The following is a 17,314-nucleotide window of genomic DNA, read 5'->3' on the forward strand; positions in this document are numbered from 1 at the left end:
GGGGTGGCGTGGAGAGTTGGGGGTGGCGTGGAGAGTTGGGGGTGGTGTGGAGAGTTAGGGGTGGTGTGGAGAGTTGGGGGGGGGTGTGGAGAGTTGGGGGTGCTTTGGAGAGTTGGGGGTGGTTTGGAGAGTTGGGGGTGATGTGGAGAGTTGGGGGGTGGTGTGGAGAGTTGGGGGTGGTGTGGAGAGTTGGGGGTGGTGTGGAGAGTTGGGGATGGTGTGGAGAGTTAGGGGTGGTGTGGAGAGTTAGGGGTAGTGTGAAGTGTTAGGGGTGGTGTGGAGAGTTGGGGGTGGTGTGGAGAGTTGGGGGTGGTGTGGAGAGTTGGGGATGGTGTGGAGAGTTGGGGATGGTGTGGAGAGTTGGGGATGGTGTGGAGAGTTAGGGGTGGTGTGGAGAGTTAGGGGCGGTGTGGAGAGTTAGGGGCGGTGTAAAGTGTTAGGGGTGGTGTGGAGAGTTGGGGGTGGTGTGGAGAGTTAGGGGTGGTGTGAAGTGTTAGGGGTGGTGATTATGAACACAGATGTCCTATGGGTGTTTGGTGTGTTTCATCATGTATAGACTGTGAACACAGATGTCCTATGGATGTTTGGTGTGTTTCATCATGTATAGACTGTGAACACAGATGTCCTATGGGTGTTTGGTGTGTTTCATCATGTATAGACTGTGAACACAGATGTCCTATTGGTGTTTGGTGTGTTTCATCATGAATAGTCTGTGAACACAGATGTCCTATGGGTGTTTGGTGTGTTTCATCATGAATAGTCTGTGAACACAGATGTCCTATGGGTGTTTGGTGTGTTTCATCATGTACAGACTGTGAACACAGATGTCCTATGGGTGTTAGGTCTGTTTCATCATGTATAGACTGTGAACACAGATGTCCTATGGGTGTTTGGTGTGTTTCATCATGTACAGACTGTGAACACAGATGTCCTATGGGTGTTTGGTGTGTTTCATCATGAATAGTCTGTGAACACAGATGTCCTATGGGTGTTTGGTGTGTTTCATCATGAATAGACTGTGAACACAGATGTCCTATGGGTGTTTGGTGTGTTTCATCATGTATAGACTGTGAACACAGATGTCCTATGGGTGTTTGGTGTGTTTCATCATGTATAGACTGTGAACACAGATGTCCTATGTGTGTTTGGTGTGTTTCATCATGTATAGACTGTGAACACAGATGTCCTATGGGTGTTTGGTGTGTTTCATCATGTATAGACTGTGAACACAGATGTCCTATGGGTGTTTGGTGTGTTTCATCATGTATAGACTGTGAACACAGATGTCCTATGTGTGTTTGGTGTGTTTCATCATGTATAGACTGTGAACACAGATGTCCTATGGGTGTTTGGTGTGTTTCATCATGTAGAGACTGTGAACACAGATGTCCTATGTGTGTTTGGTGTGTTTCATCAGGTATAGACTGTGAACAAAGATGTCCTATGGGTGTTTGGTGTGTTTCATCATGTAGAGACTGTGAACACAGATGTCCTATGGGTGTTTGGTGTGTTTCATCATGTATAGACTGTGAACACAGATGTCCTATGGGTGTTTGGTGTGTTTCATCATGTATAGACTGTGAACACAGATGTCCTATGTGTGTTTGGTGTGTTTCATCATGTATAGACTGTGAACACAGATGTCCTATGGGTGTTTGGTGTGTTTCATCATGAATAGACTGTGAACACAGATGTCCTATGGGTGTTTGGTGTGTTTCATCATGTATAGACTGTGAACACAGATGTCCTATGTGTGTTTGGTGTGTTTCATCATGTATAGACTGTGAACACAGATGTCCTATGGGTGTTTGGTGTGTTTCATCATGTATAGACTGTGAACACAGATGTCCTATGTGTGTTTGGTGTGTTTCATCATGTATAGACTGTGAACACAGATGTCCTATGGGTGTTAGGTGTGTTTCATCATGTATAGACTGTGAACACAGATGTCCTATGTGTGTTTGGTGTGTTTCATCATGTATAGACTGTGAACACAGATGTCCTATGGGTGTTAGGTGTGTTTCATCATGTATAGACTGTGAACACAGATGTCCTATGGGTGTTTGGTGTGTTTCATCATGTATAGACTGTGAACACAGATGTCCTATGTGTGTTAGGTGTGTTTCATCATGTATAGACTGTGAACACAGATGTCCTATGGGTGTTTGGTGTGTTTCATCATGTATAGACTGTGAACACAGATGTCCTATGGGTGTTAGGTGTGTTTCATCATGTAGAGACTGTGAACACAGATGTCCTATGGGTGTTTGGTGTGTTTCATCATGTAGAGACTGTGAACACAGATGTCCTATGGGTGTTTGGTGTGTTTCATCATGTACAGACTGTGAACACAGATGTCCTATTGGTGTTTGGTGTGTTTCATCATGTAGAGACTGTGAACACAGATGTCCTATGGGTGTTTGGTGTGTTTCATCATGTAGAGACTGTGAACACAGATGTCCTATGGGTGTTTGGTGTGTTTCATCATGTACAGACTGTGAACACAGATGTCCTATGGGTGTTTGGTGTGTTTCATCATGTAGAGACTGTGAACACAGATGTCCTATGGGTGTTTGGTGTGTTTCATCATGTAGAGACTGTGAACACAGATGTCCTATGGGTGTTTGGTGTGTTTCATCATGTACAGACTGTGAACACAGATGTCCTATGGGTGTTTGGTGTGTTTCATCATGTAGAGACTGTGAACACAGATGTCCTATGGGTGTTTGGTGTGTTTCATCATGTAGAGACTGTGAACACAGATGTCCTATGGGTGTTTGGTGTGTTTCATCATGTACAGACTGTGAACACAGATGTCCTATGGGTGTTTGGTGTGTTTCATCATGTAGAGACTGTGAACACAGATGTCCTATGGGTGTTTGGTGTGTTTCATCATGTAGAGACTGTGAACACAGATGTCCTATGGGTGTTTGGTGTGTTTCATCATGTACAGACTGTGAACACAGATGTCCTATGGGTGTTTGGTGTGTTTCATCATGTAGAGACTGTGAACACAGATGTCCTATGGGTGTTTGGTGTGTTTCATCATGTAGAGACTGTGAACACAGATGTCCTATGGGTGTTTGGTGTGTTTCATCATGTATAGACTGTGAACACAGATGTCCTATGTGTGTTAGGTGTGTTTCATCATGTAGAGACTGTGAACACAGATGTCCTATGGGTGTTTGGTGTGTTTCATCATGTATAGACTGTGAACACAGATGTCCTATGGATGTTTGGTGTGTTTCATCATGTATAGACTGTGAACACAGATGTCCTATGGGTGTTTGGTGTGTTTCATCATGTATAGACTGTGAACACAGATGTCCTATGGATGTTTGGTGTGTTTCATCATGTATAGACTGTGAACACAGATGTCCTATGGGTGTTTGGTGTGTTTCATCATGTAGAGACTGTGAACACAGATGTCCTATGGGTGTTTGGTGTGTTTCATCATGTATAGACTGTGAACACAGATGTCCTATGGGTGTTTGGTGTGTTTCAGACCATCGTGTCCATGTTGTCGGTGCCAGCCATCTTCTACCGCCCTAAAGGGAGAGAGGAGGACTCGGATGCTGCCAGAGAGAAGTTCCAGGTTCCCGAGAGCGATCATCTCACATACCTCAACGTGTACCAGCAGTGGAAGCGGAATGGGTGAGCTGCTTGTGTATTTTACAGGCTGAGAGAATGCGTAGTTCTTATGTACACTCATTTCAAAAGTTCTTCCTCAAAATGTTTGCTATATGTTCGCCAAAGTTGTGTGAAAGTGGCGCGGTAATACCATGAAAGTGGCACGATAATACCGTGAAAGTGGCATGATAATACTGTGAAAGTGGCAGAAAATGGCACAAAATAAAGTGCAAAGGCGCAAAAGTTTCGCGATATTATGACGCGATATAGTGATACAACGCTTTAGAAAAAAACATTATATAGTTGAGTAGGTTTAAGATACGTTAGACTGTTATATTTGTAATGAGTTTCTGCATGAAGTTGGTCAGTGAATGCAACAACTGTGTCCATGACACTTTTGGAGGAATACACTCAAGCAATGCAGAACTTACCAACAAGAAAGGAAATGTATTCAATACTGTGAGATGACATTATGTGCCAAGTTTGGTGAAGAAATACAGTACGTTTTTCAAGATCTGCTCTGGCATTTTCAGTCTAAATCAAAGTCGTTGCCATGGAATCTCGAAAAATAATTTTTTGAAAAGTCACAAACTATTAAAAGACACCAGTTCACCACTAGATCTATCTATGTGTGAAGTTTGATGAAGAAATATGGTACGGTTTACAATATCTGCTCCGGAAACGAGGACTACCACCATTTTCAGTCTAAATCAAAGTCGTTGCCATGGAATCTAGAAAGATAATTTTTTGAAAAATCCCAAACTATCAAAAGGCACCAGTTCACCACTTAGATCCCCTTTTCGATCATTAGGGTTAGGTACCCGGGACCCGTTTAGTGGCTATTAGATTACCCGAACTCTATCTTTAGCCCTTGGATCCCCTTTACGATCATTTGTGTCCGGTAAATCTACCCGTTTAGTTTCTATTATAGATTCTATAGCTGCTCCTAATATTCTTCACACAAAAACACAAAAACATCGAGTAAAAAGAATGAAATGGTTTTGTGTCGAATACTTTGGCTACTGGAAACTGTCCTGGAACATTCACACAAGCCACTTTCACCGGCTTTTTCCGGCCGATTTCAGTTCGCGGCCTATCGGCTCATTCCTCACCACTCGGAATCTTGTAGATTACGGAATGGGACGAGTGTGCCTAATGGCATTGGGATCATTCGTAAGTGTCCGTAGACTAAAGTCACGAGACACCATGCCTACCCGTAACCTTCGTAAGTGTCTGTCACCTATTTGACAATTTTTCGTTCAGTTCCGTAACGTCATAGGCATGACTAGGTAAATTTGCACTAAGTTTAACAGTGTGGACGTAGCTCAATCGGTTAGCTGTCAGGCTAACAATCCGAAGGTCACGGGTTCGCGTCCGATGGATTCTCACAAAAACTGGTTGCTTGTCTTGAGACATGTGACCTAAGGCAGAGATCGTCCTCACAAGAAGTTGTGGTACTGTATTCTAAAGGTGCTCCACAACGTGGGTGTCTCAATAGGTTGGTGTTTTCGTGGGAGATATACAACGTGGGTGTCTCAATAGGTTGGTGTTTTCGTGGGAGATATACAACGTGGGTGTGTCAATAGGTTGGTGTTGTCGCGGGAGATATACAACGTGGGTGTCTCAATAGGTTGGTGTTGTCATGGGAGATATACAACGTGGGTGTCTCAATAGGTTGGTGATGTCATGGGAGATATACAACGTGGGTGTCTCAATAGGTTGGTGTTGTCGTGGGAGATATACAACGTGGGTGTTTCAATAGGTTGGTGTTGTTGTGGGAGATATAGAACGTGGGTGTCTCAATAGGTTGGTGTTGTCGTGAGAGATATAAAACATGGGTGTCTCAGTAGGTTGGTGTTGTCACCAAACATGCTACTAAAGAAAGAGTGAAAATTCGCAAGAACTTTGACATGACCCCCACAGATAAGGCTGGTGTTGTCACAGATAAGGCTGATGTCATCACCAGCTGTGGAACACGATTTGACTGAAAAACTAATGCGTTTCAAAGGTAGCATTTTAATGGTTGCGATATGATTAATTTAGATTTAACAGTGATATCTAGCCTGTTCTATTGTATGCCTAAAGTCCACCTACACTCACATCGAAATACCCAAACTTCATCTACATTCACTGAGATAGCCTCCCTCATGTCGGACTGTCTAAATATATATACCTAGTCAATCTGAGTGTGTAATTGTACATGAATAGTGCAATAAATAATAAAAATAAACTGTGATATGTGCTCATGTAGGCTATGTTATAACACATCCAATTTGGTGCGCCCTGAATTATTTACTCTTTGCTTTGGAGATGACCCCCAGAATTAAGCAAGACACCTGCAGGACTGATTTCGTGAAAACTTTGCACGCCTCCTAGTAGGGGATAAGTAAAAACTTTGCACGCGTCCTAGTAGGGGATTAGTGAAAACTTTCACAAAGTCCTGGTAGGGGATTAGTGAAAACTTTGCATGTGTCCTATTATGGGATTAGTGAAAACTTTGCACTTGTCCTAGGAGGGGATTAGTGAAAACTTTGCACGCATCCTAGTAGGGGATTAGTGAAAACTTTGCATGCGTCCTAGTAAGGGATTAGTGAAAACTTTGCACTTGTCCTAGTAGGGGATTAGTGAAAACTTTGCACACGTCCTAGTAGGGGATTAGTGAAAACTTTCACAAAGTCCTGGTAGGGGATTAGTGAAAACTTTGCACTTGTCCTAGGAGGGGATTAGTGAAAACTTTGCACGCATCCTAGTAGGGGATTAGTGAAAACATTGTATGCGTCCTAGTAAGGGATTAGTGAAAACTTTGCACACGTCCTAGTAGGGGATTAGTGAAAACTTTGCATGCGTCCTAGTAGGGGATTAGTGAAAACTTTGCACGCATCCTAATAGGGGATTAGTGAAAAGTTTGCACGACGTCCTGGTAGGGGATTAGTGAAAACTTTGCACTTGTCCTAGTAGGGGATTAGTGAAAACTTTGCACGATGTCCTAGTAGGGGATTCATGAAAACTTTGCACGATGTCCTTGTGAAGACTTTGCACGACCTCCAAGTAGGGGATTAGTGAAAACTTTGCATGACCTCCCAGTAGTGTATGAGTGAAAACTTGGTTGGTCACCCTCCTACCAATGTAGGGGATTAGTGCAAACTTGGTTGGTCACCCTCCTATCAATGAACTAGCGAAACAACTCGGATCATATATTCCATTGCCAACTAGCGACACTGACCAGGTGCACGAAATAACAGGAAGGGTCCTGCTTGAGGTCGTCCTTACACCAACGCTCAGAATACCATGCTTGCTAACAGTGTAATGGTAACACATATATATACTATTAAAAAAAAGTAGGGGATATTTCATTTTGCGATCATACTTGTAGCAAATGCAAATCAATACGAGACAAAGTAATATAGATCCTTACAGAGGAAACATTTCGGGTGAAATTCGGCCCCCAAACACAACAATGGCAACCCCAGGATCTGCACGTGATGCTAGTGATGATCATGGGGGTTGACCACCAGATTTGCACGACTATGAATTTGAAGGTTATACCCACTGTGGAAGGAAATTTGAAGGTGGAAATATCAGTTTAATTGTTTTGGAACTCAGTTACCAAACAGGGTGACATGCGCCGACTTACACAAAATGAAAGGTTACGTGCCCTTGGCATGCTACAGGTTGGCACAACACAGACCGTTGTGGCACGGACGATGAACGTTTCACAGTCTGTCATGAGCAGATTATGGTCCAGATATCGTGCTACACATTCTGTTAACGATAGACGACGCTCGGGTCGACTAAGGGCGACAACTCATGCACAGGATCGATTTATCCGTACTTTAGCCTTGAGAAATCGTGTCATAACGGCTAATCAGATTAGAGCTCGACTACAAGCAGACACTGGTGTGAGAGTCAGTGCCCAGACGATCAGAAATCGACTGCACAGAGGTCATTTACACGCCCAACGTCCTTGCGTCATTCCATGTTTGAGAGATCATCACATTAGGGCAAGACGCTGTTGGTGTCGGTATCATGGTTAACATTTATACTAAGTTATCTTATAATAATTAGATCTACATCAAGTGCTTTTATGAGTTATCATGGTGTAATATTTATACATCATTTCATATAATTATAGTTTAGCAAGTAATAATTATCATTAGGTAAAATGCGTATATAAAATATCAGTAGTTTCAGTTATAGCTTTTTAGATTGTTGCTAGCCTAAGGTAATGGGAGCGCATCTTCTAGACATACTATTCAATAAGACAAGGGTTACGTCTACAGAGTTTAATTGATTTGAAGCTTTTAGATAAATGCTAGTCTAAGGTATCAAGATTCCATCTCCCAGACAAAGGATATTTATTTAAGTATATCTGTCATCACCTACCGGGGTATATTAGAATAACATTACTTCAATTAAGACTCATTAAGGATTAGCCCCCATACAAGCTCGTCTATAGTGCATTAATGATTAGCCCCCATACAAGCTCATCTATAGTGACACCATAATCTCTTTCAAAGCATCCAGTAAATATGTCAACAAGATTAGTGTCAGTCCAACAGGATAAACAGGATTTAGTATTCCCCTCTGTCTAGCCATCCATTTAGCTTAAGACACAACCAATCGTGTATCAGCCAATCACATTCCTTTTTATTGTTCAAATTTCTGTTAAATACATACTGTAGGCAGGTTTTAAGCAGAGAAGGGGTTTGACTCTCTTACCAAGCAGACCTCTCTCCCACAGCCCAGAGTGTTGTACCGACTCTCTGTGGCACCCTCAGTTATTTTCTAAGTATATTGTAAATTGTTAATTGTTCTTGTAAATAAAATTGTGATTAGTCTCCTGTGACTCTGGCTCTTTGCTGACTAATTCCCCAAGAAAACCAGCACATCATTTGGAAGGGATTGTTCTCACAGAACATTTCCATGATATCGGGATCGTCAACACTGTGGTGTGAGGGTGTGGCGTTGACGAAACAAACGTTTCCATGATGTTAACGTCATTAGACATGATCAATTAGGGGTTGGATCTGTAATGGTGTGGGGAGGCATCACTACTGCTGGAAGAACGGACTTACATGTTGTTGCCGTACATGTCACAAGCCAGTACTACCGGGACAACATCTTTGCAGCCCATGTTGTGCCATTTGCACGTCGTCATGGCCACCATTTCATCTTCCAGGATGACAGTGCAAGATGTCACAGGGCAAGGATTGTTACAGATTACCTCCAACAGCAGCATATCACCACATTACCATGGCCAGCGCTGAGTTCGGACCTGTCCCCCATCGAGCATGTCTGGGACATGCTTGGACAGCAGTTACGTCAATGTCAACAAAGTCCTACCACTGTCCAAGAACTTGGTGCTGCAACAGGAGTGGAATAACCTTGACCAAAATGACTTGGGACGCCTCGTTAGGAGTATGCCAAGTCGTATCCGTGCCTGTCTAGCCAACAGATGGGGGTTTACCCGTTATTGACTTTGCTTTCATGTCATGGCAACTTTGCTGTTTGACCCTGGGTTTGGTTTTGCCCTTAGTATGGAAAATCTGTGCTTCACCGGTAGTACCAAAGGTGTGGAATAAATTGACAAATGTTCCCTTAATGTCTTTTCGTCATTTCTTTCCTCTTTGGGTTCACAATTTCCGTGTCATAAATCTTGTAAATCCAATATCCCCTACTTTTTTTTAATAGTATAGTAATGAACAACCATGGACAGACAATGACATTGCTCTGGACTTGGGACTTCTGGGGATGATGAACCGACACAGCTCAGTGGATGATCAATTAAGGCAATACATGTCATACTATAAATAACAGTAAATAACGGGAAGTGATATAGTAGCCCAGGTTGGATGACAGTCAATATACAATGATATGTAGGTGAGGATTAACAACGGGGATTAGCGCCTAATCTAATACATAATGACAGTTAAGTTATGGAGACATGCACATGTCATGGCTACAGGGTAATTAGCCTTTTAAATCAAATGTTCTACAGACAATGGTTGTCGTAAATCAATCGCTTTGACACGTATGGAATCAAGTCACAAAAATGCAACTGCTACAGAAAAGCATGCATTCCATGCAAAAGTTGACTTTTATGCATTTCACTACCCAAGAATGGGTATAAAAACATGTGCGTTAACAGGATTCCATATGCATTGTTTAGCATAGTGCTGACAACAACCACTCAGAAAAACAACAAAATTATGCAATTATTTAACATTATGAAATGCCACGCTTGTCCGAAAATGAGCGTCTGCGAGCCACTGGTATGCTTGAAGCAGGATCGAGTCAACATGATGTTGCAAGACAATTTAACGTCCACGGAAACACCATTTAGTGTTTATAGCAACGTTGGCAACAGACGAATGCAGTCAGAGACCATCCTCGGAGTGGCAGGCCACGCGTAACCAATAATCGACAAGACATCTGTATTCGAACAACACACCTACGAAATCGATTCCAGCCAGCAACAGTGACTGCAAGAAGCATCCCTGGCCTTCATATGTTCACAAACCGTACGTCGTCGCCTCAGATGTGCAGGGATTGTCACCAGAAGACCCGCCGTCAAGCATGTCTACAGTGGTGTAGACAGCTTCTACGCTGGACGGCCATGCAGTGGGGACAAGTTCTATTCACTGACGAGTCTGGTTTTCACCTCAGCCACAGCGATAGACGAATTCGAGTGTACCGACGTCGAGGTGAACGTTACCTCAATCATTGTGACATGGAAGAAGATCGGTTCGGGGGCGGCAGCGTTATGGTATGGGGTGGGAATACAGCAAGACAGAGGACCCGTTTGATAGTGGTAGAGGGAAATCTCTATGGACAGCGCTACCGCGATAAATCATCGACCCTGTTGTTCTACCGTTTTTGCGTCGTCATGGCCCAGGCATGACCTTCCAACATGACAACGCCCGGCCTCATATTGCTCGACTTGTTCAGGATTCTCTTCAACTAAACAAAGTGAATGTCATCCCCTGGCCGGCTCGCTCCCCTGATCTCCCACCGATCGAGCACATGTGGGATGAGATGGATCGGTGCGTTCGACTTCAACCACGTGTTCCACAGACACTCCAGGAACTTCAAAACATGCTCCAGCAGATATGGACAGATATGCCACAGGACTTTGTGCGACACCTGGTCCATTCCATGAGACGAAGATGTGTTGCTTGCCTCTCAACCAGAGATGGACACACACGCTAATGATTTGTAAATTGACATTATGGTATGTTTATGTTTTGTTATGAAATCATACATTTTCAGAAGTCAGTATGGCAAATTAAACCATTCGTACACTTACAGGAGATTTTATTCTGTTGCAAACCGAAATTGTTTCAGATTAATTAAAAAACATAACTTATTCAATGTCACAGGAACTTTTGTTGTTAAGTATATGTGGACCTACAATGGCCATGTAGCTATGTAACTATGTTGACTTACGATGGTCATGTAACTATGTTGACTTACGATGGTCATGTAGCTATGTAACTATGTTGACTTACGATGGTCATGTAGCTATGAAACTGTTCATTGACTTACGATGGTGATGTAGCTATGTAACTGTTCTTTGACTTAACATGGTCATGTAGCTATGTAACTATGTGGACTTACGATGGTCATGTAGCTATGTAACTATGTGGACTCATGATGGCCATGTAGCTATGTAACTATGTTGACTTACGATGGTCATGTAGCTATGTAACTATGTGGACTTACGATGGTCATGTAGCTATGTAACTATGTGGACTTACGATGGTCATGTAGCTATGTAACTATGTGGACTTACGATGGTCATGTAGCTATGTAACTATGTGGACTTACGATGGTCATGTAGCTATGTAACTATGTGGACTCATGATGGCCATGTACCTATGTAACTATGTTGACTTACGATGGTCATGTAGCTATGTAACTATGTGGACTTACGATGGTCATGTAGCTATGTAACTATGTGGACTTACGATGGTCATGTAGCTATGTAACTATGTGGACTTACGATGGTCATGTAGCTATGTAACTATGTGGACTTACGATGGTCATGTAGCTATGTAACTATGTGGACTTACGATGGTCATGTAGCTATGTAACTATGTGGACTTACGATGGTCATGTAGCTATGTAACTATGTGGACTTACGATGGTCATGTAGCTATGTAACTATGTGGACTTACGATGGTCATGTAGCTATGTAACTATGTGGACTTACGATGGTCATGTACCTATGTAACTATATGGACTTACGATGGTCATGTAGCTATGTAACTATGTGGACTTACGATGGTCATGTAGCTATGTAACTATGTGGACTTACGATGGTCATTTAGCTATGTAACTATGTGGACTTACGATGGTCATGTAGCTATGTAACTATATGGACTTAAGATGGTCATGTAGCTATGAAACTGTTCGTTGAGTGTTACTCTTGTCTCCCTCTTCTCATGGTAGTGCTTCATGTTTTAGGTACTCTGCATCCTGGGCCAATGAACATTTCATTCACATCAAAGCCATGAGGAAGGTTTGTGCACATCTATGAACATCCACACACTTAAACCCTCCAAATGGGCAGAGAAGATTGCCAGTCTTTGGCTTGGTCCTCAGTGACTTCTGTTGCATAATGGAGTATTGCTTCTTGTTAAATACTTCCCTCAGCAATGATCCAGTACTTACACTACACAGCAACATGCCAGTACTTACACTATATAGCATCATGCCAGTACTTACACTACACAGCAACATGCCAGTACTTACACTACACAGCAACATGCCAGTACTTACATTACAAAGCAACATGCCAGTACTTACATCACACAGCAACATGCCAGTACTTACACTACACAGCAACATGCCAGTACTTACATTACACAGCAACATGCCAGTACTTACACTACACAGCAACATGCCAGTACTTACACTACACAGCAACATGCCAGTACTTACACTACACAGCAACATGCCAGTACTTACACTACACAGCAACATGCCAGTACTTACACTACACAGCAACATGCCAGTACTTACACTACACAGCAACATGCCAGTACTTACATCACACAGCAACATGCCAGTACTTACACTACACAGCAACATGCCAGTACTTACACTACACAGCAACATGCCAGTACTTCCATTACACAGCAACATGCCAGTACTTACACTACACAGCAACATGCCAGTACGTACACTACACAGCAACATGCCAGTACTTACATTACACAGCAACATGCCAGTACTTACACTACATAGCAACATGCCAGTACTTACACTACACAGCAACATGCCAGTACTTACACTACACAGCAACATGCCAGTACTTACACTACACAGCAACATGCCAGTACTTACATCACACAGCAACATGCCAGTACGTACACTACACAGCAACATGCCAGTACTTACATTACACAGCAACATGCCAGTACGTACACTACACAGCAACATGCCAGTACTTACATTACACAGCAACATGCCAGTACTTACACTACATAGCAACATGCCAGTACTTACACTACACAGCAACATGCCAGTACTTACACTACAAAGCAACATGCCAGTACTTACACTACACAGCAACATGCCAGTACTTACACTACACAGCAACATGCCAGTACTTACACTACACAGCAACATGCCAGTACTTACACTACACAGCAACATGCCAGTACTTACACTACACAGCAACATGCCAGTACTTACACTACACAGCAACATGCCAGTACTTACATTACAAAGCAACATGCCAGTACTTACACTACACAGCAACATGCCAGTACTTACACTACACAGCAACATGCCAGTACTTACACTACACAGCAACATGCCAGTACTTACACTATATAGCAACATGCCAGTACGTACACTACACAGCAACATGCCAGTACTTACATTACACAGCAACATGCCAGTACGTACACTACACAGCAACATGCCAGTACTTACACTACACAGCAACATGCCAGTACGTACACTACACAGCAACATGCCAGTACTTACATTACACAGCATCATGCCAGTACTTACACTACACAGCAACATGCCAGTACGTACACTACACAGCATCATGCCAGTACGTACACTACACAGCAACATGCCAGTACGTACACTACACAGCAACATGCCAGTACTTACACTATATAGCAACATGCCAGTACGTACACTACACAGCAACATGCCAGTACTTACATTACACAGCAACATGCCAGTACGTACACTACACAGCAACATGCCAGTACTTACACTATATAGCAACATGCCAGTACGTACACTACACAGCAACATGCCAGTACTTACATTACACAGCAACATGCCAGTACGTACACTACACAGCAACATGCCAGTACGTACACTACACAGCAACATGCCAGTACTTACATTACACAGCATCATGCCAGTACTTACATTACACAGCATCATGCCAGTACTTACACTACACAGCAACATGCCAGTACTTACACTACACAGCAACATGCCAGTACTTACATTACACAGCAACATGCCAGTACTTACACTACACAGCAACATGCCAGTACTTACACTACACAGCAACATGCCAGTACTTACACTACACAGCAACATGCCAGTACTTACACTACATAGCAACATGCCAGTACTTACACTACACAGCAACATGCCAGTACTTACATCACACAGCAACATGCCAGTACTTACACTACACAGCAACATGCCAGTACTTACATTACACAGCAACATGCCAGTACGTACACTACACAGCAACATGCCAGTACGTACACTATATAGCATCATGCCAGTACTTACACTACACAGCAACATGCCAGTACGTACACTATATAGCATCATGCCAGTACTTACACTATATAGCAACATGCCAGTACTTACACTATATAGCATCATGCCAGTACTTACACTACACTACAGTGTAAGTACTGGCATGTTCTGGAGAACTATAGCCAGGAACATGAAATGTTCGCTGGGAATACCACTGGGAGCATTCATGCGAACACTGAGTGCTTTGCGGATTTTGTAGTTCATGTAAATCGTGCGGCACGTGAAATTGCCTATGTATAGCCAAGCTTTGTGAAAATAAAGTCAGTTCGAAAAACACTGCATAACAAATGGTAGCAGAGCGTGGTTTTGGATAGTTTAGTGCAGTGTTAGCTGGGTATAGGGTGCAGTGTACACGTTAGTAGAATAGTTGCATGTTATGTCGTGTGTTGACATTTAGTTAGGGTTATAGTGGAGTTTGAGTCACAGTTTACAACAAACAGATTTTGTTCACGTTTTGAACTTAATTGTTGACTGTTTCTTGTTTAAATCTCGTGCACCAAGTCATGTCGCAAACAGGATCTAAAAAGTCAGCTCTTGACTTTCCTGACTATGTGGCAGAAATAGCGGAACTTAGACACAAGAAGGCTATAGTCAAATCAGCCTTCACTAAAGCAACGAATAGACTTGAAAGACTTATTGATGAAGAGAATCGTTCAACTCGGACAGAAATCCGAAACGCGATTGACAAAGTTAATGATTGTCAGCTGAAAGCTATCGAGATGGTTATAGCTTTGTCTGAAACATTTCACACAATAGGTGATCCAGATAGTATGATGAAAGTTACTGGCGAGGTAACACAGATAGAGGAGATTGGGAATGAGATACAAGAATGAGCTCAAGAATATTTGCAAAACGGGGCAGATACGAGATCGTTCAGCAGCGTTAGAACAGGATTATCCAGATTATTTACGGCTGAAAAAGAAAAGCATGTTACTGTTGTCACTGTAACAATTCTGTAGCAATTCACCTGAAGTCTTATAGAAAATTCCCATAGAACATAGGGCTACTGAGGTTGATCTTGGTTGGGATGAGTTGCCAACTACAAAGACACTTGGTCTGACGTGAGTGGCAAAAGGTGACGAGTTTAGCTTCCGAAGTACTAATGCACACAACAGTTGGATACTTACAAAGAGGGGTTTTCTTAGAGAAATGGCTAGGGTATTCGATCCGTTAGGATGTCTTGCTCCTTTCATCATCAAAGCAAAAATCAACATGCAGGAAGTCTGGCTTAATGGTATAGATTGGGATGAAGAGCTTCATAATGATTTGAAACAGAAAGCATTGCTTTGGCTGAATCAAATGAAAGAGTTGGAGACTGTTAGATTCCCGAGATGCTTGCAACTCAACTACAAAATTGAGAACAGGAAATTGCATGTTTTCGTTGATGCATCTGAAAATGCATATGGGGCAGTAGTCTACAACGTGACTACCTATCAAAGTGGGATGGTGTCTAGTCGCTTGGTGGAATCAAAATGTCGAGTAGCACCTCTGAAATCAGTCAGCATTCCTCGAATGGAGTTAATGGCAGCAGTATAAGGAGTTAAGTTGATCTTGACTGTAGTCAAAGCTCTTGAAATACCAATTGCTGGTGTGATTCTTTGGTCAGATGGTCAAAATGTGCTGTATTGGATAAAAAACCACAGCCTCAAATTCAAAACATTTGTAGCTAATCGGATAGCCTTTATCCAAGAAAACACTGTTCCTAGTCAGTGGAACTACGGTCCTTCTGTTCAGAATCTAGCAGATATCCTGTCTAGGGGTACAACAGTTGCTAATTTGAACAGAGCATGGACTTGAAGTTGCCAATGTATAGCCAAGCTTTGTGAAAATAAAGTCAGTTCGAAAAACACTGCGTAACAGGCATGTTGCTGTGTAGTGTAAGTACTGGCATGTTGCTGTGTAGTGTAAGTACTGGCATGTTGCTGTGTAGTGTAAGTACAGGCATGTTGCTATGTAGTGTAAGTACTGGCATGTTGCTGTGTAGTGTAAGTACTGGCATGTTGCTGTGTAGTGTAAGTACTGGCATGTTGCTGTGTAGTGTAAGTACTGGCATGTTGCTGTGTAGTGTAAGTACTGGCATGTTGCTGTGTAGTGTAAGTACTGGCATGTTGCTATGTAGTGTAAGTACTGGCATGTTGCTGTGTAGTGTAAGTACTGGCATGTTGCTGTGTAGTGTAAGTACTGGCATGATGCTATATAGTGTAAGTACTGGCATGTTGCTGTGTAGTGTAAGTACTGGCATGTTGCTATGTAGTGTAAGTACTGGCATGTTGCTGTGTAATGTAAGTACTGGCATGTTGCTTTGTAATGTAAGTACTGGCATGTTGCTATGTAGTGTAAGTACTGGCATGTTGCTATGTGATGTAAGTACTGGCATGTTGCTGTGTAGTGTAAGTACTGGCATGTTGCTGTGTAGTGTAAGTACTGGCATGTTGCTGTGTAGTGTAAGTACTGGCATGTTGCTGTGTAATGTAAGTACTGGCATGTTGCTGTGTAGTGTAAGTACTGGCATGTTGCTTTGTAATGTAAGTACTGGCATGTTGCTGTGTAGTGTAAGTACTGGCATGTTGCTTTGTAATGTAAGTACTGGCATGTTGCTGTGTAATGTAAGTACTGGCATGTTGCTTTGTAATGTAAGTACTGGCATGTTGCTGTGTGATGTAAGTACTGGCATGTTGCTTTGTAATGTAAGTACTGGCATGTTGCTGTGTGATGTAAGTACTGGCATGTTGCTGTGTAGTGTAAGTACTGGCATGTTGCTGTGTAGTGTAAGTACTGGCATGTTGCTTTGTAATGTAAGTACTGGCATGTTGCTGTGTGATGTAAGTACTGGCATGTTGCTTTGTAATGTAAGTACTGGCATGTTGCTGTGTGA

At 42.5% G+C, this 17,314-nt stretch overlaps 1 protein-coding gene across 1 annotated transcript in view; it reads left to right on the top strand.

Annotated features, from left to right (window-relative positions):
* LOC139454590 (pre-mRNA-splicing factor ATP-dependent RNA helicase PRP16-like) overlaps positions 1–17,314 on the top strand; it is a 142,746-nt gene that overhangs the window by 101,560 nt on the left and 23,872 nt on the right. Inside the window, exons 20-21 of the mRNA XM_071236400.1 lie at positions 3,506–3,654; positions 12,097–12,151. Of these exons, the coding sequence (XP_071092501.1) occupies positions 3,506–3,654; positions 12,097–12,151 (204 nt within the window). The remainder of the gene's footprint in view (positions 1–3,505; positions 3,655–12,096; positions 12,152–17,314) is intronic.

Source organism: Haliotis cracherodii, unplaced genomic scaffold (genome assembly GCF_022045235.1).
Source record: "Haliotis cracherodii isolate W230 unplaced genomic scaffold, xgHalCrac1.p SCAF_10, whole genome shotgun sequence".
Lineage (NCBI taxonomy): Eukaryota > Metazoa > Mollusca > Gastropoda > Lepetellida > Haliotidae > Haliotis > Haliotis cracherodii.